The 26,184-nt window shown below is 36.8% G+C and overlaps 1 protein-coding gene and 1 long non-coding RNA gene across 10 annotated transcripts in view; both read left to right on the plus strand.

Annotated features, from left to right (window-relative positions):
* ANKS1B (ankyrin repeat and sterile alpha motif domain containing 1B) overlaps nucleotides 1–26,184 on the plus strand; it is a 408,217-nt gene that overhangs the window by 253,273 nt on the left and 128,760 nt on the right. For all 9 annotated transcript variants that reach the window (XM_077178718.1, XM_077178715.1, XM_077178724.1 and 6 more), the window contains one exon: nucleotides 1,957–2,109. In XM_077178718.1, coding sequence (XP_077034833.1) covers nucleotides 1,957–2,109 — 153 coding nt within the window. The remainder of the gene's footprint in view (nucleotides 1–1,956; nucleotides 2,110–26,184) is intronic.
* The window catches only part of LOC143694128 (uncharacterized), a 38,527-nt gene continuing 31,567 nt past the window's right edge, over nucleotides 19,225–26,184 (plus strand). The window contains exon 1 of the long non-coding RNA XR_013182366.1: nucleotides 19,225–21,061. This is a non-coding gene — a long non-coding RNA (uncharacterized LOC143694128). The remainder of the gene's footprint in view (nucleotides 21,062–26,184) is intronic.

Consider the following 26,184-nt stretch of genomic DNA (forward strand, 5'->3'; position numbering starts at 1 on the left):
GAATCAGCTGCTGCCCTACAACAGACCAGTGTTTTTTCATGTGGGCTATTGAGTGACCCAATAACAGTTTTGTCTATTGGCACCAAATCCAAACACTGAAATTGTCACATCCATTTCAGGTGTTCTCTTGTTTATTGTATTGTTCACCTGTGTTTACTTGCCTGCAGCCCTTTGCAACTCTGTTGTAGTAGAGGAATATCAATTTTAACAATTCTTTTGATGGAGATCTCCAGTGGGAATTGAGAATTTAGAAACTTGCCATGTTGTGTTTACTTTTCATAGAGGCTGATGGGTTAGCAGAAGTATGGACCAGACTGCGTGGGTTTTCTCAAATCAGGATGCCAAAAAAAAAAAAAAATTAAAGTCAGAATCTATTAAATGTAAAGATCAAATAGTAAGAAACACAAGAAATATTTTGCATGACATGCCCTATCTGAATAGGTTGAAAATTATTTGATGGTGCATCAATTTTCTTTGTTAGAGAAAGGAAACAAAAATACCTTATATTTTCTGAAACTCATGTGTTCCCTGTGGGTCTGTTCCCTGTCTTCATGACTTCTCTATACTAGATTTTTCTTATTCCATTTATCAGGTTCTTGCCTTACAAGTGTCTATTTAAGCATACCCTTTGTAAAATCAGTATGCCAGAGAGGAGTGATGCAGGCACACTGCAACGTGAATATGAGAGTTTAAGCTCAAAGCATTATGTTTCTGTCACACTTCCATTGTTTCTCATAAAGTAGGAATGTATATTAGTAGGCAAAAATGGGAGACTGGCTTTTACTATTTGCAGTGACCCCTGCACAGTCAGGAGAACCTATGCAAAACCCATGATTTCTAACCCTCTAAAGCTTCTTGATAATTTACCGGTTCAGTGTATTTTCAAGTTAGCAATAGTTACATTTCCATAGAAAGACAATATGTGCAGAATAGTGTTGATAATTGAGGCTATTTCATAACTTTTTCTACCTCATTCTACTTTTATTTTTGCCACTATTGTAGGTTACTTTAAAATTCATTATAACAGTGTGGCGTAACAAACTGCACCGGTAGAGGCTTTATAAGTTTTATCTTTAATAGCTTTAATGACTATCTTGAAAGTCTTCACTGGTGTCACTGAGAGGCATTTGTGAAAGAGAAATTGCAGCTTTTACTTCCTGGCAGCTTAACAAAATTCAGAAAAATTAGATGCCAGAGGTATTTCTTCGTTTTTTATGAAAACAAGATTTATGACATTAGGTGGCTGTGTTTCTATATAGATGTAAGTGGTGCACTTCTGTGTATGGTATTCTGTCAATTCCATTCCAATAATATCTGATTCAGTTGTCCAATCTCAGGGAACTTACCAGACAGTGAGAAATATAAAACATGTTAAATTCCCATGCCATGAAAAATGTGAGCAAGTAGAGGAAAGAGACTTTTTTTAAACCTTCCCTGGGGATGGAAAAATATAGTGCAGGTTCAGCTGTTAGAAAATAACATATAGCCTGGTAGGAACGATAATTTAGGAATAATGCAACCAAGACCATATATTTCATTTGCAGTATGATACCAAAAGAACCATTTCTCAGTCTAATTTCTTCCCCTTCTATGAAATCTGAGGTGAAAATCCGACATTTTTGGGCAGTAAGGATATTAATATCTCTTTTAGCCTTTTGCCTTCCCCCACTTATGGATTATCTGATGTTTAGAAAGAATTGAACTCCAGCTACAGTCTTGGTATACTCTGGTGTAAAAGGCAAGATTCCATCAGAAAAAGATGCATCGAAAACTAAGTTCTATTGCTGCTTAAACACAAAATTGTTTCATGTTCTACTAACCATTAAAACCATTGTTCTACTAACCATTGATCAGAGAAGAAGATAAGTGGCCCAAAGAAAACAGCATGTGTCACTCGTGTTTGGAAAGGTGTTTAATGGGTATCACCAGTAATTGTTGCTCATCCTTGTTTTTCAGATGAAGCAGATCGGTCACGATGGTTACAACCCCTCCTCTGTAGCTGAATGGCTGGATTCCATTGAACTGGGTGACTATACCAAATCCTTTCTAATTAATGGCTATACATCGATGGACCTTGTGAAAAAAATATGGGAGATTGAATTAATTAATGTAAGTTGATTAATTTATAGCAGTAGTTCCTCCCAAATACATTACATAGTACTTGTCCTTGTACATCAAGGAGAAGGCAGAAAAGCAATTTGCACCACAAGTACAATCATCAATGTATCATTTAATGTATCTTGTAGCTCTTAATGACTACACCTTTCATGCCTGTACCTGGGTTGGCCGTACCCTTTGCTTCCATTTAGTTTGCCATTGTCTTTAGCATGGTATTCAATCAGCATGATTGTGTTTGCCTTCAGGAGGCAGAATGACATTTAAAAATATGTTTTGGGAGTTTGTAGCTACAAAGCACATAGCTCCAGCTGAATTAGACATAAAATAAGAAACCTTATTGTAAGTAAGTTATTCTAAAAAAATACCGTTTTTTATTTAGTCATCAATTTTGCTTGAAACTTCATTTACATGACTCAGTTTAATTAGATGCCCACATATGGGCAACCATAAACTTTAATGTGGACTGTTCTGCAGGGTAATTTGGAATGAGAGGAGGTTTGTGCTGTTATAGTGAAGTTTCTAATGTTACAGTGAAGCCATTGACAGTACAGCTCTGCCAGAGGAATTTTCATGTGAGTTATGTGTCTGAAAGTGAGTTGTTTTCTCTTATAAAAGATTGAGGATTGTAGCTTTGCTGTGACTTCTGAAATCAACTGTAATGTCAGTTTATATTAACTTTTAGGGCAACCTCTACATGGAGAGAAGCCCGATATCATATGTTATTGATTCTTCACAGACAAAAGGCTCTGCTCTTCCTTCAGGTGTAGGAGATGCTGCATCTCTGCCTCTGATTAGGGCTGGAGTCCCAGAGCACTCCAAGGGCTACCAGTAACCACAGTCAATCAAGCATAAGATAAAGCAGCTGCTGTAGTTGTACGCTAGGAAACAGTTCCCACTGTGTCCCAGGCTGGAGAAATAAAGAACATAACTATGGTGAAAAGCCCTGCTGCAGCACAGTAACTTCTGCACATGGCACAGGTGTCTGTAGCCTGAGACCAGCATCTAAACAAAAGAAAGAAAAGCATAAAAGGAGTTAATTCATGTTAGCTGGAAGACAAAACCATGGAACATTAGAATTTCTTTTCTTGCTGCCACAGTTGATGTTAACTGGCAGAAAAAAAATGTAGTGTAAGGGCCAAACTCTGCCTTGTGTGTTTTGTCTCATTTAATGTATCTTGTAGCTACATAATTGCAGTCAGGATATGATTGATGCATTACGGATGTCTGCTGCTAAGCTAGTTATAACTGGGATTCTTTTTTCTCTAAATTGCTGGAATTTTAATAAGAACTGGGGACCCTTTGCCTCAGAAGCTAATATAGGTCATCAATCAGCACTGAGTTGAAAAAAGTAGAAGATTCTGCTCTTACTGTTTTCTCTAATTTTGCATCCCGTTTTGCCACAATCAATTTGCAAACAAATTACCCTTTAGCTCCCCCAAGTGGATCATTAAAACGTCATTAAAGGTTTGTGGTTTGATTCCAAACATGCTTAAACTGATGAAAAGGGGAGTACCTGCACTGAAGTTAACAGGAATACACTTCTGTAAAACTTACATAAATGAAACCCTTATGTCCCTATAACTTTAAAGCTTAACATTATATTCAATTTGAAGGCCTGTACTTCTTGGGGAAACACCTCCTTTTGCCATGAGTTGCAAGAAGCTGTTTAATGGTTGTATAAATACTTCTATAGATATAGGAATCTATAGAGATAAATATTTTTCCACATGATAGGTTTGAATTATATTGTTCAAGAGCAAAGTTAATAAAACAGTTTTGCCTTATAAGAATTACTGTTTTAATCCTGCCATATTTGATTCCTCCCAATTAGTAGGAGCTCAATGTAATGATATTAGGTTCACTGAGAAAATCTGTAGCTTAGAAAGGTATTTACTATTACTGGTTTTTTTTTCATTTGGAGGGAATCTTTCAGAAATGGACAAGAAATTGGTTTGAAGCATTGTGCAGTCTGTCAGAACGAGATACTTAGCTCCAACCAGCAGTCCTGCTGTCTGAAATTGATTTCAAAGGTCTCACTTCTTCAGTTGTTAGCAAAGAAAATCTTATCCAGAAAGTTTTTCACAAAAGAATGCATAAAGGTCAAAGCCACTAACTCAGGAACAGGACTCTTCTCTTGAGTAGGTCAAAATCCAGACATTTGAAAAACAAGAGAAAGAAACAGACTCAGAATCATAAAAATAATTCAGAGTACCCTTGGTTTGGAGGCTCTGGATGCCTCAGCTGTAGATAGAACAAGAAATTTAAATTAAAGTTATGCCTAATATGCAATAAAAAAATATCAAGGGCTACAGAAATGATAACTTCTTCATTTCAGCTTCTTAAATAGTTTCAGCCACTGAATTTGACATGAAAGCCGTACCTATTTTGCTTCAAGGAATCCCTTTGTTCATATTTGGTGCTACTTTGGATTTAACTGTTGGGAAATCAAGCATGGGTCCTGGAGGGGTAGGAACAGGTTTGGTGCTAGAGATAATATCTTCTGTTTGGATCCCTCACTACAAGAAGGAGGTTGAGGCACTGGAGCGTATCCCAAAAGGGCTGCAAAGTTGGTGAAGGGTCTGGAGCACACATCCTGTGAAGGGTGGCTGAGGGAGCTGGGGGTGCTCAGCCTGGAGAAAAGGAGGCTCAGAGGAGACATTTTCACTCTACACCTACCTGAAAGGAGGCTGTGGCAAGGTGGAGGTCAGTCTCTTCTCCCAAGTAACAAACAGTAGGATAAGAGGAAATGGCCTCAAGGCTCATATTGAATATTAGGAAAAGATTCCTCACAGAAAAGAAAGAGTAGTCAAGCACTGGCACAGGCTGCCCACAGAAGTCACCAGGGTTGAGTCACCATCCCTAGAGATATTTCAAAGACATGTAGGTGTGATGTCACACTTAAAGATATGGTTTAGTGGGACCTGACAGTGTTAGGTTTATGGTGGAACTCAATTAGCTTCAAGGTCTTTTCCAGCTTAAATGATTCTATTAAATAGGTTCTCCTTCATGGTTTTTCCTTTATTCCCATAGGACACTGGAATGATCAGAACTTTGAGTCTTCTTGTCTTCCTAAAAAGAACAGTTCTTACTTTATTTCCAACACAGTCTTATTATTCTTGTAAATTATCATCTAGATAAGCACATTGAAAAGCACTGTGAGGAGAGCACCAAGCAGGAGAATGTCCTGAGGCACTGGTGGGAAAGGGCATCTTCCCTCAGCTTTTCTGGTTCCCCAGCCAGCTCTCTGGCATTAATAAACAAATTTAATATTCATATTCCTAAAAGTTATTTCAAATTATTCTGGCAAGGTAATGTCATCTCTAACTTACATGCTAGTTTCTTTCAAACTTTTATGTGTAAATAGAGCATGTGTTTCTTGAAAGGCAATTTCTAAAAGCATTTGAATCAGAAGAATAATTGTAAAAGTTACTCATTTGTGTTTCTTGTAAGCTCCCACCAGCATTCTCAGTCCTTCTTCAACAAGTCAGACTTTGAAATTTAGGTTTTGTTTCAGCAATTAATTTTTCATTTAGATAATTTAGAAATTTCCCAGATCCATTTCCTTCTGTGATGTGCTTTCTGGGAAGCATTGTTCTAATTTTCTTATCCTGGGATTGTAAGTATTCAAAATGCCTTCTCTTAGATTAGGCTTTCCCAACACTTCTGCTTTTGTCTCCCAGGTTTCTTGGCTCATTAGAGAGATCAAATTCTGTATCCTGATTCAGATATAATTTATTCAATGCTGTAGCCATGAGGAACTTTTCTGAAATACATATCATCTGCTGAAAAAAAAGTCCAGCATGTTCTACAATCCCCTAACCCTCCTGTGCACCTGTGCTTTGAAGTATAAATGCTTTTCTATATGACTAATCATATTATCCTTGTCTGTTATTCTAGATTACTTATGTAACCCTCCCCCTGTGGGACTCGCTCTCCTCAGGGAACTTTTACCATAGAGATTCTCCAGGCAAGATATAAACACCTTAAAAGCACAAAGCAGATTATTTGTCGTGTAACACACAATACTTTGTAGGACTAATGAACTAGGCATTAAATCAACCCCCACGAAATGAGTCACTCAGTATAATGGGCAAGTAGTCATCACTCAGGTAAGGGGAGAGCTGGCCTCTGGGGCTCACTGAACTACCACTGATCTGTGGTAGTGCTGAGCTGCTGTCTTCTGATTTCCCTTTCTTTTTTCTTGTTAGGATTTTATGCCCCTTCATGGGAGTGCTGTTCCTTGAATCTTTGAGGTGCCAGTTTTCCATGTCTCAACAATCTTACTTATGTCTGCAACTTTACCTCTCTTATCTCAAATGCTTCCAGCCTGTGCACTCTCTCCCAGCTCCCTCTCACGCCCTAGCAATTTTCTCAGAAGGAAGCTGAGAACAGTTGCACAGCTGCGCTGTACTGAAAGTAGGTCTGGGATCACAGATAGTTGAACTCCTGGGAGGAGGGTTACATGGAAGTGGCCTGGTTTACATTTCTTCTCAATTAGTTCATCTTGCACTCTGAGCTTCTTTTCACATACATGCTTCTTTCCCATGGATGATTCAGTCTTTTTCTTCTGTAAAATTAATCTTTATGCTATGGTTCAATTCCTGTCCGTACTTTGAACTTTTTGGGGAGCATCCTTGAATATCTCTCCCAGATTGCACTCCTGGTTTCTCTTAGGATAGAATGGCTGCTGTTCAGGATCAGAGCAAAAAATATCGGAGAGAGAAATTAGTTACCAATGGACTGCCTTCCATTAGTTTATAGCTAAATACTTTGGACCTTTCAGAAGATCACTGATGAGTCCCACAACTTAATTGAATTATATACTGCATGGAAAAGTGACTCTTTTAGTTTTATTTAAAGCAGGTACATGATTATTGAAGCCCATGATGTTTTTTACTGTAGGAATGAAAGAGCCTAACAGCAGCCATAGTGAAGCAGATCAGTAGGTCTGTGTAACCCACTGTGATGTCTGTAAAAATCACTATAAACAGAGGACCAGGGAAGGCTATGTAGCAAGTATATTATGAACAAGCATATTATGAATTATTTGCATAGCATTCTTAAAATAACAGTTTTGAGCTCAAGGACTTCTGAAATTGGGCCCAACTGGTCCTTGACTTTTTAAGCTGGAATAAGTTCCTATCATCATCAAATTTTGTGATCTTACTGCTGGTCTTCTTGCCTATAGAATGAATAAATATATTGAGCCGAGGTTCATTCATAGATCTCTTGAGGAATTCACTAGAAACCTTCCACCTTGAAAACTGTGATTTCTCCTGCAGTTTCCTGGTTTAAACAGCTGTTTCTCCATGAAAGAACCTCTTCTTAATGCTTAATCCTTAATGACTGCTGTTTTGTGGCCTTTGGGGTATTTTTTTGTAAAAGGGTTTTCAGAGTGACTTCATCAAAAGGCTTTAGAAGTTCGGGCAAACAAGCAGATCAAGGAACATGTTAGCCTTCACTATGTGATTTTGACTGCTTCAAGGAGCACCAGTAGGTTCCTGAGATATGAGGCATCCTTACATGCAGTCACTTCAACTTTTCTTGGTTGGCTTTATTCATGTGTGCATTACTGGTATACAGTTTTAAATTCCTACTATTTCACCTGGGATAGGTGTAGGGGCCAGTATTATTGTGGATGTTCTGTGAAACTAGTCTCAAAAACTGACATCAATTTTGTTACTTTCCAGTCCTCAGATAACAAGTTTTTACACATTGTTGCTAGTAGCACATCAAATTCATCTTTGAATTCCTTCTCTATTTATCTTTTCTGTGCTATGGTTCATTTTACACACTTCTATCATTTCTCCTGTCAATGGTCTCATTTGCAAACCAAAGAGTCTTACATCATTTAGTAATTTCAGGCATCCAGAAATCCTTGTTCTGTATCTTTCTGGTCCTTCCCTTTACAGCTCCAATGCAGTCACAGAGTGGCAATGATACATGTCTAATTTCAAAGTCATAATTTCTTTATGCATATCTAGCTTGAGCCTGTAGGTCTAAGTTATGGAAACCACTGTGTTGAACTTGGTGCTCTGAGCTCTCATGAGGCCTTAGCTGACTAATACACCTACAATATCTACTTTTACTAAGAGTTCTTCTTTTACTAAGGAACTGATATTTCTAGCCTTTGAAATTTTAATGTGAATCTTTAAAATTCTCTGCCAGGCAGACTGAACTTTGGGTCTTCTCGCTCATTAGTAGAGTAGTAACCTATGTATAAGATACATGAATACATTCAGGGAAACATTTTCTACTACATTTATGGTGGGTTTCATATTAAATAACTACAATTTTTAAATGGGTAATGGTCAACCTTGGTTTGTTTGAGAAAATGTGAAGGAAAATTTCAAAATCCATTCAAATTCTTTGGCTTCATTTTCAAAGCTACCCTAATTATATTAATTAGGATCATTAATATAATTAATTATATAGAACCAGATATTGAGCATTCTTTTGACAACAGAAGAGTTGTTTGTGTTTTTCATATCAAAAAGATGAGTATGCAACTGAATGGCTTTCATCATGATGCATTACTTCTTCATGAGGTAAGATATGTATGGATTTGTTCATTTCCTCCTGCATTAGTAGGACAACGCTGTAGATTGGATTACATTCATATCTATTACCCACTATGGTTTCAAATACAAAGGATAACACTCTAAATTACTCTATTTACCTTTGACACTGGATCAGTAAGTTCATTAAATGTACAAAAGAAGCCATGCACTATTATACAAATAGCATTTTTTCCATATACTGGAGTTATGTAGATTCCCTTTATCCGGGGCACCCACAGAGGTCTCAAAGTAGTTTTAATAATGCGTATCTGTTTCTTTTGCAATAATTAAAGATGTACCAATTGCAATAATGTACTAAATTTGTTCCTTTGGATCTTGCATTTGAAAATTATTCTTTCTGCAGTCAGACTGTTTCTGTTTTGAATGCTGATAATATCTCCATCATTCAGTTCCTAAATTACTGTGGATGTTACTTTTAATTTAGAAACTGTTGTTTTGTTGTAGTATTGCAGTGGCTGTCTCTAGAAGTCTCATTGGAAGCTCTGTATCCTCAACAAATCCATGTGCCAGTATTTTAACTTTGTAACATGTTTAACTCTTCTGTGCAGTTTCTGCATGTAATGTTTTGCATAGGTAGTGATCTTACAGCCTGGGAGTGATTTGATGTGCAAGCTTCCATCTGTTCCTCACTCTGAAGAAAATACTTTTAAAATACATCATTCTCTTTCCTCTGTACTGTTACTTGCAAAAGAGCTTGAGATGACATAAACCATGGCAATTCCTTTAAACATCTTGTGTTTACCTCTTCCCACTCCCACTTTGGATCATGGCAGTGCTTAGAGTTCAGAGCGGAGGGAGGGAGGGAGGGAGGGAGGGAGGGAGGGAGGGAGGGAGGGAGGGAGGGAGGGAGGGAGGGAGGAAGGAAGGAAGGAAGGAAGGAAGGAAGGAAGGAAGGAAGGAAGGAAGGAAGGAAGGAAGGAAGGAAGGAAGGAAGGAAGGAAGGAAGGAAGGAAGGAAGGAAGGAAGGAAGGAAGGAAGGAAGGAAGGAAGGAAGGAAGGAAGGAAGGAAGGAAGGAAGGAAGGAAGGAAGGAAGGAAGGAAGGAAGGAAGGAAGGAAGGAAGGAAGGAAGGAAGGAAGGAAGGAAGGAAGGAAGGAAGGAAGGAAGGAAGGAAGGAAGGAAGGAAGGAAGGAAGGAAGGAAGGAAGGAAGGAAGGAAGGAAGGAAGGAAGGAAGGAAGGAAGGAAGGAAGGAAGGAAGGAAGGAAGGAAGGAAGGAAGGAAGGAAGGAAGGAAGGAAGGAAGGAAGGAAATATTTGCACTGTGAACAATGTCATGACATTTATTCTTTTGGTAGCATAATGATTCTTTTCTAATCCACCTCATGTCATTTTGTATTACAGGTTATTTTAATAGAAGACATGATATAAATACTTTGAAGTAATTTTCCTGATTCTTTTATTTCCTTGCATTATGGCAATAACAAAAAAAATATTGTTTTGTGATTTAAAAGTGATATTAAAACCACTATGTTTGATTTGTAAATCTAGCCATTGAAATTTGCAGATAGCAATTGCTTTTCCCTCCTTTCTGAGGCAAACATTTGCCTTAGAATTTTTAAAATCAGAACTTCCCCCCTCTTTTTCTCTTTTATTTCATTCCTTCTCTTCCCCCACACTCTCTTCAAAACAAATTATAATCAGGTAGTGATTGGCAGTCATTTTTAGCACTAATAATCAAAGCTGAGCAATTTTAGCACCTATTGTGTTCCATCTGCAGGATCATTTTCTTGTCCTGTAACACACAAGGTAGCACAAATGATTGATTTATTAAAAAAATTATCTTGCATTATGAAGCAACCCACTCTATCTATTGCCAGAGAGAGCAATGTCTCTGAAGTATCTTAACAAAATCTCTCTCCATTCAGGGAACAAATAAATTGCCTTATCATTTGATTTTCTCTCTAAAATCTTGGTGTTCTATTAGAAGGTTCATATTTAGAGTTTCAGAATGTGATCTCCTTTGCAGGGAGTACAATAGACTTCTTATTTCCTTTTAAACCCCTGGAAAATAATCTCTTCTGCCAGCCCACAAGTTCTCTACAAAAACAGATAAAATACAGTCACTAAATATTTTGTTGTCCTAGGCAACAACTAGTTCTGCCTTCAGTAGCTTAGAAGAGGCCTGAATAAAGAATTATATTTTACCATCTTAACCTTTTAAGTGTTTATGAGCCAGCAAGGAAATTGGATTTCCATTTTAAAATCATATCCTTTTTCAGATCATGCTGATATTAATGCAGAAATTTTATACATATCTTATTTTGAATTTGACCTCTGAAATGTGCAGGCTTAGGATAGCATCCTTCATTACAACAGGAATTGTTGATTGTAGTGAAAGATAGGTGCTGTAAATAATGTCATTATGGGTATTTTATTTTCTAGATAGTATTTGTGATACTTGAGCTGAAATAAATTGTTTCAAATGCTTGCATTTTCTGCCCATAAAACATACCTCTCATAGTTTTAGCTGAAGGCATTTTAAAACAGATTGTGTTGATTGAAGGTCAATGCAAAATACTTGAAGGTGATGATGCATAAAAGCAAACAAGAACATAATTGTGTTAATTTTGCAAACTAATAATTCTGCTTTTACTTTGAAGCAATTTGCAGTGATAAAAATCATAAAGAAATATCCCCTTTTTCAAAGAAATAAAGCTGCAGAATTTATTACATGATTTTTTTTAAGGACTGCAGTACTATTTTGGTGCTTTTCAAAGAATACTGTGTTCAGTAGTGTGCAAAGGAGAAATAATTCTTCTTTAAAATCTTCTTAAATCCATTTTTTTTTCTGCTTCTGCATTGCTGTATAGAACACTGTGAAGGGTTGATATTTCCAGTTAAAATTCCCAAGTGTATCAGATCTTGGCTAGCATGATTTGTCTTCTGTTTGCAGCTGATTTCAATAGCTGAAGATAGAGAGGACTGAATGGCAGTCATTTTAACTATAAAGATGTTGAGGATCAGAAATACTTTAGAAATTTTTTCCCTCTAGAACAGATTTTTTTAACATTCTCAAGTGTGAGAGCCAATGCAGTGCTGTGCCATATAGACCTTTCAGTGTGATTAATGTTCCAGAATTAGGACAGCAGCCTTACCCTGGGTCTTTTGCTTGATTCTCCTGTCTCATATTGTTCAGAGCTACTTTGGATATCTCTGCAGTCCACTGCATTTGTATCACACAGATACAGCCCTGGATTTCAAAAAAGACTGGAAAGTATTATACCAAGATTATTAATAGAAGTAAAGTAAAATTTTTCCAAAACAGAATAATATTATTCTATTATTACTTCTATTATTAATAGAAGTAAAGTTAATCTTTTTTTCAATTAAGTTGAGGGGGAAGTAAGTATTTACTCAACTGTAAAAGGTTCTGTTGCAGCCTACAGCCAACAGGGCTTGAGTCCTTAAAGTCATCTTCAAGTCTTTCACTGTTTTTAACTTTCAAAGGAATAAGGTTTCAGTCACTTTCCATAAAGGGCAATGCACAATTCTAATAGCTGTTGGTGCCAAGAAACCTTTCATATTCAGTCTGCATTATTTCAAAATTAAATACCATTTTCTCCAGTTATAAATTTTCTATAGATGTAAATAACACACTGGCAGCCCAAATGTTTACATCCTGGAAATAGTTATTGGCATGTACTTGCAATCCCTTTCATAATGATCAAGACCTTGGAAGGTTATGTACATTTAACTCCTGATTTAGATTCCTGCCTCAGATTGTACTTTCTCACTCATTGCTTATTTTAAAGATTGTTCTTCGTACCACGTAGAGATCTTGAAAATGCTGTATTCATCCAAAAAGCAATATGTGTATGGACTTGAATGCATTTCAATAATATGAAAAATAATTTGAGAAAATGCAGTTGAACTTGGGGTTTTTTTGTGCAATGATATTCAAAATGTTATTCAGATAATGAATTATAGCATAGATTGCAACTCTGTGAGTCTGTTAATAGGAAATTAGAAAGCTTTCTAGTTTTCTGGGGTTCAAAACAGAAAATCAGTTTCAAAATCTATTAGAATGCTTTATCTGTGCTTTTTTAATCTATGAACTAAGTGCCTGATTCAGATGCACTAATGACAGAAGCTACTGGAAAAATATAGTTAGACCTTGGATATTCTTTTCTTCACATATTAAAAGCTGGCTCAGAACCTGTCTGAGCTAATCAGGTTGTATGAACACATTTATCAGTAAAGGAAGGACATATATGAGTTTTCCAAATGGCATTTTTTTATCACTCTTGAGGCATCAACCAAGCACCTGGCCATCCTGCTTTTCTCAGGGTCTGGACTTCATGCACCCCTTTAAAGTAATATATTTAATAATAATTCTATTCTGTGGTTGCAGATGAGCTGCTGATGACTGTCTTTCAGTCTCTATCATCTAAGGATTTTTTCCTGTTCTACATGCATGATCTACTTGAAAACAGAAAAGACAGTCATAATGACTTTCTATAAAATACTTTTCCCTCCAGTAAGCCACAAAGAAATACATATGCACTCATGTGCACACATAAAGCACAAGAAGAAGAATTATGCAGAGCTAAGTATTTAAAACATTTGTGTTCCCACACACAATATGGTTCTACTGTGTTTTCAGTGAACATAACCAAATGCAAGGTATTTTGTGCTTCCTGCTTTATAAGTTAAATTTATGTAAGATTTATATAAGCAACAGATAAGCATCAAAGCCATAGCTGAGGAGGATGGATGGCAAAACACCAGGCTAGTTCATAAATTTACATTATTAAAGAGAAGTGATAGATCTGTGCTGCTTCTTTCGTTGAAGCTGAGCAACAATTTGCAAGCAGAAATAATTCTTCTCACCTGCTTTTCATAGCAAAGTGTACAGTAGCACTAGTACATGACCTTCACCAAAAAAAAATCATTATTTTAGGTTATCTGCTCTATCTGTGAACACTTTTTTTCTTGGTAATTTGTGGCTCTCTGGGAATCAGAAGCATAAGATGTGACAATGTGAGAGAAAAAAAAATGACAGAAGTCTAATATGCCTCTAAGCATATGGAGTGGTTGGCTTTGGAAATTGGCTAGAACTGAAGCATGGGAAAGAGGAAGCTGAGAACTGAGGAGAGTTAGTAGCAAATGAGATACATGCAAGGATGAGATGTCAAGAGTCAGAAACAAGTGCCATGAGAAGCTAATAGGCTTAGCAAGAATGACTAGAAATGTATTTTGAAGAAACAAAGAGTATCTAAGTATCATATAAAATAGATGGCAGTCCTTATTTTATGTCTATTTAAAATGGAAGCAAATGACTACACAGATACATAGAGAGTTTCAAATATTCAAAATTGCTCTCACAATTAGGTTTTCTGTTTTTCTTTAATCAAATCAGCTTGCTGACCCTTTGCATCAGAGATTCACCCTCAAGGTTTGACAGCAAGCTCCTAGAACACTCTCTAAAATATGATCAGAAATTATACTTTCTCTCAGTATTTTTATGGTGTTATTAATAAACAATACTATGGATATGAAGGTGATGATTTACAGAAAATGTGAAAGATGACTACATGTCATATATTATAGAAGAAATAAAACATTGGATAGTGTTTCAGGTAAGATTTGTGTCAAGAATGCCTTGATGTGAGAAAGAGTTTAAAAGTTTATAAAAGATTCTTCGGAGATGTTTCATTCAAGCTGATGTTCTTGGTAAAATATTTTCCTGCAGATTTTCAGCTTTTCATCATAAGATTTCTGTTGGCCACTGGAATTCAGATAAGGCAGAGAAGCAATCTGACTGCTATCTTCTTTGCATTTCCCCAGGGATTTAACACAGATTATTCCAATGTGTCAAGGATAAAACCCCCACACTGTTTTGCAGGAGGTGCTTTTAAGCAAAATGGCTGAGATTTTGGGTTTATTGCTGACAATTTGTTATTTTTCCATAAGCATCAGCATTTTAGCATCCCATTTATTTGTGTTAACCTAAGTATTTTTTCCATGTAAGTATGGAATTAGCTGCTGCATTTTTCTACAAGGAATCAAGGAAGATACTGCTGATAATTAAACACAGACCAATTAATAGGAAAATGAAGACTTTTATTTGGTCTTGAGACTCACCTATTTTGTTTGACTGTGCATGTAGCAATTATCAAGACACTAAATAGACTCAGAGTTTATGAAATAGAAATTTTTCCAATGGGAAAATGTCAAGGTAAGTTTAAATGAATAGGAGGGTCAGAAATGTGTTTACTGATAAGCAGAAAACTGCCATTAGAATCACAACACACATAATTCTGAATATATGAAATCTTGTATTTGAACTTAGTCTTCATCATGTCCTCCTAATGTCTTGCAAGTAAAAAAAAGAAACAAAATTAAAAACAAACAAAAATAAGGAACAAAATCCCAAAACCTTTCCCAAGTATCTATCAACAGAGCTATATCTTTATAACAAATCTTTTATTGAATTGTGAGAGATGAGTGTTAATGACAATACCCACAGTTAGTTTTTACCCACAACTAGTAAAATAATAATAAGTAGTAGCATTTTTATTTATTTTAGTAGCTAGCTGACACTTGGCTTTGACAGTTGAAAAATACTGTGGGAAATCAATTCTTTTCATTGTTTATTTTGTTTTCTCTTCATCTTTTTTGTCTCAAGGGTAGTTTCCCATTAAAACATTTCTGAACTTCGTTTGCTCTCACTGTGAGTTTCCTACCTGAGTTTCTAATCCAGTTTAGCTGACATGCCAAGAGTAAGTGGTCGTGGTGCAGAAAGAACAAACACCAGTCAGTGCAATGGACATTCTGGGGCATATCTGGAGGTCTTGTAGGTTCGGCGCTTTCACCGAAGCTGTCTTGCCAGCAGCTGAAAATTTGGAATTCTTCTGTATCTCCTCATGAAACTTATTGATACTTTAGGAACCCAGCATGCTTGTTCAGTGTATTACTTTGCCATGAGGCTCTTGGGAATTTTTAAAATGTGTGCACTCAAATGTCTCTGGTGGTAGAATACCGTGAGTTGTTCAGTTGATATGTGAAGCTATATACAAAGAGTATTAAAAAAAAATTACACAATAATTTAGCAGGGTGGTATAATTCAATGTATATCTATATATACATTGAATTATACATATATCTATATATGTATATATGTTATCCTGATCTGCTTCTTGTGTTATGTTTAATTTACTTATGGCCTCCGTCCCCTGGCTTTTAAGACTTCTCTTTTGCCAGTCTTCATATGATATTACAGCATAAGCAATTATAAACAAGGCTAACAGTATTCTTGGAGAGCTCTAACTCAACCAGTTTCTCTCCTCATGGATAAGCAGAAGAACCCTCAGTCACATTATTGATATTTTAGAATGCATCTTCTAACCAGCCATTACCAAAATGATTGAAGTTCAAAAGCGTTTACAGCCCAACTTTACTAAATTATTGTATAGGGCAACTATAACTAATTAGGCCTATAACTATATAGGGCAACTAATACTATATAATTATAAAGGGCAATGTTGGGCAAAATTCATAACTGTGTCTTTCATGTGCCCATTATATTTATTATTTTGCATATTCCACTCATTAAGCGGGTGGAAGTGGAGCAAGACATTGCATAATTAGAAAAAACTATGTTTTCCCTATGCGTGTGTTAATTTCTAAGTTCCTTGTTATGATTGGTCCTACATTATGCAACCATGGATATGGTGGTAACTGTCCAGATTATTTTGTTTTTACTAAAATTAATTGTCTTATGAAGCAGACACTCTTTTTCATAACTGTGTCACAGTTATGAAAAGAAAATTCTGAAAATTATTATAAAAATTAAAAATAAATTGTATTTGAAAATCTATATAATTTTAAAATATCTAAATATTTTAAAAAATCATCTTGAAAGTTTATTTCATGTACCTAGGTGATCACTTGAAATTGGAATGAAATCAATAATATTTTCTTTGATCTATATTGAACATGCTAAATTGTGTTCTGCTTTAGCAAAAGGAGGAACAGTGGAAGGATAAAATTTCAATTTCTGACTATATCAGTGAAATTCATATTTACAACTCAGTCATAGGAGATACATGTCTAGCTTCTTGCTATAATCATTGAAGATATGCAGCCATTTCTCTTATGTGATTCATCTAGTCCTAAAGTAAAAGCCTAAATTATATCAAATGAGTCATGCCTTAAAGGTGCCTATTTTTCCCTGTTAATTAAAGGGACCTTTACATGAGTACTGAGATCTCTGTTGTGAACATTTTTTATGCCATAAAATTAATATTACTCTGAATCTGTATTTGGACTTTTACTTGAGAAAATACAATAGAAATTATTGACTAAAAATTGTGATATACAGGAAAAATAATAATTAACAAATAGTCCCAGTATCAAAACTCCTGAGATGAAACCTGTTTCTTACTTGAGGAAACATGCTTGAAAGTCTCACTATGTTCTGAGAAAGTAATTGTAGCACACCATCATATATCATCAACACGTTTTAGCATTAACAGCCACTGGATGTACCAGACTGCTGAACGCTGCCTACTCCTTAGGAACACCATGTATCATATGTCTGGCTTTTTCAGTCCTGCAACTATGTCACTCGTACTTCTATGGCATTTGTACCACAAAAGAGAACAACTTTTACCATGTCTTTTTAAATCCACACTCCCAGTTACGAACAGAAAGAACAAAGTTAATAACCTCATTTTTTCTGACAAGTCAGTATACTGAAAAGTTCCAGAATAATCCCATGTAAAACAGATTTTCCAATTTCCGTCTTAAATTTCTGTGTTTTATTCAGGACCTGTGGTTTTTTTTATTCAGGCAAGAAAACACTTTTCAGATAGCACAGACCTGATTTTATAAGGGCTGTGCTCTTTACTGCTATGCCTACAGATTTGAACCCATTTGCACTTCCTAAGGATAAATTTTGTACATGATGTTAATTTGTAAACTTCACAGCAAGATCATAAATATTAATTCTATGTTCAGCAGTCAAACCAAGCAGTTGCTGAAAGTATAGCTCAGCATGTCTTGTGGGTTCAGCTGCTTTACATTTGAGGCCTAGAAAACTTTATAAATATTTTTCTAGTGTTCTCTTAGAAAATAAGTATATATATGGCAAAGAAGGAATGAAATCTGATGATGCTGTCTTATGTGCTAAAGACAGTCATACATGCAGGATCACCAACTCTTGCCCATATTCCTGAGATGAATTTAAAATACAAAATAGTCTGAATATGGTCTTACAGTTGTAAAAAGATGTGTTATGAAAACATATATTTAAGTGCCCTTGATATTTCTGTGCATCATCTTAGTACAGTTTTGCACATATCCCCAGAAAGATAAAACTATGTGTTTTAGGGAATTATAAAGAAAAAGAAAAAGTTCACCAGAGAGTTTAAATTATAGCAGTAATAGAATTTAATACTGTTACCAACACCGCTGTGAAGTACAGAAGGAACATAACAGAACTTTATAGGTTTGAAGTTTAAAAGCAGATAGTTGTCAGAGTAATGTATCCAATTGCTTAAAAACAAAAAGATTACACAAAAAGACACATTTAATTTAGTTAGAAGAAAAAAAAATTAATGACATAAGAAAAATTAGAAAACTCTCTCTCTCTAAATGAACAGTGTAAACATCATCCTCTCATAAATTTAAGGTAGGTGAAAGCCAGAATAATAGTCCTGTATGACAGGGAAAAACCTAGCAGTAATCTTCCCAGCCCTAAATTCTGTGATTCAGTGACAATAACACATACTGGCTTTCCCACCAAGCCGCATATATTGTGATATTGCTTACAAGATGGCATTTTCGAGTCCTTGTAATAAAGGAAATTTCCACTAGGTGGATCTGGTGCTCTTCTAACAGGGATCGAGAATGTTAGTGCACAGTAATTCCGTGCCTTTACTTTTTTATTTTCTTGATTGTTTTCTTAACTCTTCTGATTATGTCAGACTCCAAACATATAGTTGTATTTTGGATTTTAGCACTAATATTGTATTTATTGATTAAGGATAAAATACCCTTGGTTAAATAAGACCAAGGTATGAGACTTCAATAATGTGTAATTCCATTGCTGAGTAGTATTTATCTTACTGCTAGTATTTATCTAAACTGCTAGAGCCATGTTTTATTTCAGCCCTCAAAGTTACCTTGAATTTTTAAACTTGTACTGTAATCGCATTGGACTTTGAATTACATTTTTTCTGGGAATTATCATCAGTCTAAGTAGAATTTTAAATTGGTACATTTATTACATTTGAAACATTTTCATACTTAAAGTGGAATGTCATAACAGAATGTGAGCAACCAGGGGAACCTTCTTTTTGTACGGGTCATTGCTTAAGAGGATGTTGATTTAAACACATCTCTAGAGCTCTGCTATGGCCTGGTGCAGTCACTCATATTTTTATTAAAATCACTTTATGCTTATCAACTTTTTCTCTCAGATGGCCTGAGATATGCAACTTCAGGCATGCAGCTTATATATACTTCAGGCATGCAGCTTATATATTCTCAACTTGTATTCTTCCTTAAAGGCTGCAATTGTTTGAGACCCAAAGGCCTTATGGCCAAACACTTGTTTCTCCCAGATATGTCAGTGTGGTCTAGTAAAAGGTGGTTTTCAATACTACAAATCCTATCCTTTTGAGAAGGTTTAGAGTGGGTTGCTGGTTCTACAAAATGCTTTTCTGTCTTTTTTTTTCCTTGCCATTTCTAGTGTTACATAGTTGGTTATTTTTGCAAACAAGGCTCATGTTATTAATGCTAGGTAACTACTACAAATATTTCCACGAACTACAGGACTTAGTTTGTTTCAGCTGTGTTTGCATTTTCCTAATATGCTGGTGAATGAGTTTTGGAATATTACAGAGAATAATATAGAAAATTAGGCATAACATATATGATAAATTCCCAGTCTGCACACCAGAAAACCAATTCTGATGATTTTTAAACTCATTCACTATATGTGGTCTTGTTTCTGGTAGGCATGTGGGTTCATATGCAGCAAATACAAACCTATTGACAATAGTCCTACTGAGACACTAGAAATTATTGTCAGACCCACACAAGTCCACAGTGCAACACAGACTCCCATCAGGCCAGAAATGAGAGCTTATATCATGTACTACTGATAATTATGATTTATCTGGTATCTGTTTTCTTTTTCTTTAGCTCACTGTTAAGAAAGCTTTTTTCTGTTAAATATAAAGGTGCAGATCATCTACTCATCAGCTATTTTCATCTAATGCCATGCCACACAACCTGTGCATGGAACTGGATTGGTGCCCCACTTTGCCAGAATAATCTTCTTACTTCTTTTCATGGTAGGTGTAGAATGGAGATCTACTTCCGCCATTGAACAAGACTAGAAGTACAGGTATTTCCCTGCATAAAAGGATCTCAAAAGACTGAAACATCCAAAAAGCATTCATCAAAAAGAGTAAACCAGTCTGAAAAGTGCTATGGCATGTTTCAAAAAGCAATTATTTGTCTGGCAGAGATAGAAAGCTCCATCTTTCTATAATCAAAAAAAAGTGGTACACTTTTTCTAAAGCTCAAACCCATTCTTTCATCTTGCCATAGCCAACCCTCGATATCAGAAGTATTACAAAGGTGTGATGTAAATGCCTTCTAAGCTCTAGGAAGCTTACCTAAAAATACCAGGTAAATAGAAGATCAAATGTGCAATTGTTTGTGATTCATGTGTTGAAATACCCTTGTGACCTTGGTTATTCTAGTAAAAACAACTAAAACTAGATATTGCGATTCAGAAATTCTTTGTACTCAAATGAAATTAGGCATGCAATAGCCAGTACTGGGTGCAGAAATGTGTGAATTTGCAAAATTTATTTCTGCCAGAATTTCTTAGTGAAGTTGAAGCAGACATAACTTTCAACTACAAAAAACCTACTCAGTCTGTATGATTAAACCCCAGAATCTCATGAGTTAACAATTAGTAGAAGCTTGCTTTTCAATTCTTTTGACTACTGTTGCTTGACATAACCAGGAACTATCATAGTAACCAATACTGAGGCATTTGTGAGTGTGAAGAACTAGCAAGGAGCATTATTTTTAACTTTTGTTTCTAAGCAGTGCAATAGCAACAATACTGGTGCTGCGACAACACTCCTCTGCCTCAGCTCTGCCCACAATCCCTACCTTAAACAAAGGAAGAGTACATACTTGGAGAATTCCATTATTAATGATCTACAAAATTTACATCGTTCTATGAAAACAAAATAATCTTTTGCCAACATTTGGACATTTCAAACTTGTCTTATTGCTCAAAATATAAAACACAGGGAACAGTCATTTTGGCATGAAAAGCTTTTTCATATGGTTCATAATGTGCATTGCCAGAATTGACCTTGAACTGAGAAGCCTGTAAGTATTTTTCTTTTCTCTTGGTATTTCAAAAGACTATTTCTATTATGTCCTAAATATTTTTTGTCATTGTGAGCTTTATTTCTAGAGTAACCTCTTATGGTATGTTGTTTCTCAGGAAAACACATAAAATGTCACAGACTAGCCTGGCAGATTACAGATTGCCCTGATGGTTCTTGACACACCAAGAGGACTTTGGAAACTACTAGAGACAGAAAACATTTAAGAATGGTTTTGATTAGAATTCTGATTTCAGCCATATTTTTCCAAGCCTTTATTGTATTCGTTTCCATGCGGGCCTCCCAGGATACTACCTCTTTAATTCTGTGTGTCTGTTTGCTGGTGGATTTGTACTTGTTGCAAGCAGTAGACATAACCTTGCTGGCTTATGGTACATTACCAAATTAGTTGTGACTTCAGATCTGTGAATTCCATAGTTATGTCTATATTAGTAAATTAAACAGTGTTCAGGAAATGTGTCCAGGCATTAGAGCACACATTCAGAAGGACCCATGTATCCTTTTGGCTTGTACCTACTAGTACTGAAGAGGTGCTTGAAAAAATGAGGATTCTTTTTTGCTTCTTCCTCATTGCATTGTATCCTAGTATTCTGGAAAAGGCAGGAGAATTTTGCCCTCAGCGTGATTTTTACCCTGGTATCATAAAGTATGTACATGCATTAAAACAGTTCAAAAATATCCCGTTATCTGTAATGACAAATGTCTATCTTTAACTCCCTGTCCTCTTTGTCTTAGTTACCAAAACCCATCTTCATTACTGTCTTGCTGTAACAACACTTTATATGAAATTCTAATGACTTGCATCTCAACGGGGAGTTTTAATTAGGGACAAAAGTTTTCCATTTCTGTCTTTCTCACAATACTGTCATACAAGTAGCAGATGAAAGGTTTAAATTTTAATGTGTACTCCAGCATACTCCTTTGATTTGTATTCTAAGTACTATTTGGCAGCCTGCCCTTATTACTTGTGTTTTACTTTATCACTATACATAATTTTGAAAAATTGCTCTAAGAGTTGATACAAAGTATGGGTGAGAATAATCTAGGCACTTGCTGTTATATATCTTCCATTATTATCTTGTTTCCAACAATTTTGCTCTACTTGTCAGCTCTCTCACATTCAGTGATACCCAGGTTTTCAGATTGCTTTCTAATGTAGCCATCAGCTGTAAATTAAAGCCTGCTACTTCTTCCATTGCTCACTCTGCAGACATAACTACTTTAACTTTGCAAACTCCTCAGAGGAGGGATCACCATATTATCTGCACAGTGTTTGGCACAGTGGCTTTCTGACTCATAATCAGTTTGTCTGTCCATTCTAAAAGAAAAATTAGCTTGTTATCCATATTTTATAATGAATGATTTAAATTTTATTTTCATTTGATGAGGTAAAAACCAAGCAAAACACAGCCTTCCAGCTGTCCTGCATCACCAGGGTGGTTCTGTTTGCCTGCACTGCAGCGTGACAGTGTGATTTCAGAGGTCTCATACATCCTGGCTTACCCCATGGAAGCCGGTGTATCCTTTAGAAATGAATTGTTCCATCTCGAATTTTATCTGAAGGAATAGCTGTTGAAACCTGTGGTACCACAGGTGTGGTGTTGTCAGTAGCTGTGCACAGGCTGAGGCCACACATCTGGGCAGCTGTTCCCTTGGTGCTTCAGTACCTCTCAGCCTGTGGCTTGCTTCCACTGGGAATCTTTGTGCCTCACGGTGGGGCAGGGATAGCACAGGGGGAGCCTGGTGCTGCACGGGCTGTGCCACAGTGCTCCAGCAGTCAGCTGTGCCTGGCAGGTGGGGCGGTGTGGGCACACAGCAGCCTCCTGCCCACAGCCTCTTCCCTCTGACTGGCAGTGTCTGAGCCAGGAATGACTCAACCTTTCTGTGAGATACCGACGGAAGTCGCGAGCGCTGTTATTTAAAACCGTAGTGTTTCCAAGCTGAGCTAAGCGGATGTGTAACACATGTCACAGAGCTCCGGCGTCTGCTTGATGCAGTCGCTTTGCAGAACACTTCAAGTCATGTTTCTCCATTGCTGCTGGAAAGGAATGGATTTTGAGAATAGACAAAGGAACTACAAGATTTAGGAAGTGTCCAGAAGCGACAGGGTTCCACAAGACTGGGGGCTCCCCAGGGCAGCAGGGCAGGGCCTGGCAGCCGAGCCTCATCCCACCACTCCAGCCAGGAACAGGGCATCTGCAGGGGACCAGGACAGCCCCAGGGATCGGGCACTTTCTGGGGAAGGGAACAGGCTGTGCTGGGATATTGGCCCACAAGGGGTGTCAGGATCAGGCAGGGTGTGTGGGGGCTGGGGTTGGACATGGCCCCAGGGTCGTTGTGCAGAGCTTCCCCATGGTGGTGTCTGGGGGCCTCCATGAGGCCATGGACAGCACAGGGGATGTGCTCTGGGCCTCACCAGAAGTGTAGAGCAGCTGAATTCAACCTAGTGACTCCTTCCTTCAGTTGTTAGAATTGTCCAGAATGTAACATCCTTGCTGTTTATATAGTTTTCAATATATCACTACTTTTTCATTGGAATTTGAGGTTGTTTAGATCTTTCAGCACATTCAGAGATTTGGATGTAGTAGTCTGCTTGGTTATATCATAGAATCACAGAATGTTAAGGGGTAGAAATGGACCTTAAAGATCATCTAGTCCCAACCCCTGCTGCCATGGGCAGGGACACCTTCCACTAGACCGTGCTGCTCAAGGGTTTACCTAACCCTGAACATGGCCAGGGTTGGGGCATCTACAACCTCCCTGGGTAACTTGCTCCATTGTCTCACCACCCTCACAATCATTTCTTCCTAATATCTAATCTAAATTTCCTCTCTTTCAATTTGTACCTATTACTCCTTACTCCTGATGAAGAGTTGCTCTCCAGCTTCCCTCTAGGCCCTGTTCAGGTACTGGAAGGTTGCTACAAGGTCTCCATGCAAGCCTCTGTTCTTCATTATCCTCTGTGTCAAAATCTGGGTATAACAGAGACACCTTTACTGAGGATCAGTACTGCATAGGTGTAGCAGCTTGCCTTTGGAGAAACTCCTCAGGATATAGGATACAGGAACATTTTAAATGTTTCTACATGATAATAATTTCTAGGATATCTGACTTGGCTTGTCATTCCTTTGTGTATGACAGTCCAGCTCTTTTAACTTTAACTAAGTTGAATATGAAGCTTGGTGGTTTTCTTTTTGTTTGGGTTGTTTTACCTCTACTTATATAAATTAATTTCAAACTTTCATAGGTTTCTAAAAATTGAGTTGATCAGACTATGAAGGCTGGGAGAAAGTTGACACTTTCCACAAAATATTACATTCTTACCCTTTAGTTCTTTTTCAGTTGCAAATGCAAGAAAATAAGTTATGTTGGATGAAATGCTGTACTTATTATTAACAAATATATTAGTTATTGTTATATTTAAGTTCACAAAAATGTAGATAGATAATTTGGTAATTCTATTCTTTAAAATAAGCATATTAGTATCCCTGCTACTTTGTAGGCATTCTCCAAGGTCAGTGGAAGGAAATAGGTACCCCCCATGGCTAATTATCACATGCTAAACTGTTGGTTTATTCTGAAATTTTGCTTTTGACCTCTACTGCTCAATGGTGACTGTATGATGGGGAATATAATTGTGCTGATATCCAGATTCCATGTTACTGAGCTCTGCTCTATTGGAAAATTTTCTCTTTTCATCTGGATAGTGATCTCTTCTGCAGTGGTTGGGGATGAGAGCAATGTTCTCATCATAGCAGTGACTGCATGTTGAGTAATATGCCAGAAAACTTCTGACTTTTGTGAGTCACCAAATCTGAGTGGTGTGGTGATCCTCTGGGCTGATTTGAAGGGTGGAGCAGGAAGAATTTTAGAATGTTTCTGATCATTCTTGAAGTGATCCAGTAGCTTCTTGTTTCTGCTACATCAAATATATCATATAAGTTGAGCAAAGAAATGTTCTTTTCTATTAAAAGAAGCAAGCAAAATCCAGAGGAGTCAGAGTCTATGCTTTTTGAGGTTAAATTTGGGTTGTGGGGGTAATTGGGAAGGCAGAAGTTTCACCTAAAAAGATTTGAAAGCAGCTTATTTTATTTCTGAAGCAAAATACTTCCACTCAGGTAAAGGTTGTATATCTCATAGTTGTGGAGAAACTCCTAAATGTTAAAATGGATACAGACTCCAACAAATGTAGTACTGTTTGATATTTCTGCAACTTTCATGCTGCTAACTGGTCTGTGGAAATCCTCTGATTGACACTTTCAGTTATCATGAAGTATTTACAACTTCAAAACTTGAATTTTCTTCTTTTCTATTTTTAACTGCAGTAAGAACACTGACAAAATAGCAGAGCATATGAACCTTTTAAGGATTAAAGAAAAGCAGTTAAGTCCTATGTATGAAGACACAGTGTATAGTTTTAGAAAGCCATCAAGGCCATTCTCTGCTGATGGACTTAGGATAAGATACGTTCTTGTAAAGTTAGAAACTATTTAAAGAAGAATTTTTTGAGAGTAGTCACAGAGAGGCTGAGTTAGATTACAAACTGAACATGGTCAAGGACTGTTCGTGGGTTCTGAAATTAAATGGCATGAGCTGATTGACCTCTATTCAGCAAAAATCACATCCTTACCTCCAAAACAACAGGTGATGATGTCTGAACTGGCCAGTGAGAATGGTCCCTGGAGCAGGCTGTCCTGAGAATTATGGCACAGAGAGTGCTAATTTCCCATCCCAGGGTGAAGGCTATCAGTTAATTAACATGTATGATCAGCAGTGTGGTGCCTGGGTTCACTCCCTGGCTCCATTCCACTGAGCAGTTTAGCCACAAACAACTATCCTTGCTGGAATTAGCAGCTTTTCTCTGCAGGCTTCAGGCTTGCTAATGGGCATTGCTCATTGATTCAAAGGCAAGTTGTGATTTAGTCTTGTTCAGTGGGTTGCTGCTTTTCTTTTCTTGCCTTGCATTATAAATTGATGAAAGCCCTTCTGTTGGAGCACTGGCAGAACCTGGTGCCTGAAATGGAAGGAAAAGACCAGCTTATAACTTATTCTCTTTCATGCAGTCTTACTGCCATTTTATTATGAAATAAAGGCAACTTGTGA

Source organism: Agelaius phoeniceus, chromosome 5 (assembly GCF_051311805.1).
Source record: "Agelaius phoeniceus isolate bAgePho1 chromosome 5, bAgePho1.hap1, whole genome shotgun sequence".
Classification (NCBI taxonomy): Eukaryota; Metazoa; Chordata; class Aves; order Passeriformes; family Icteridae; genus Agelaius; species Agelaius phoeniceus.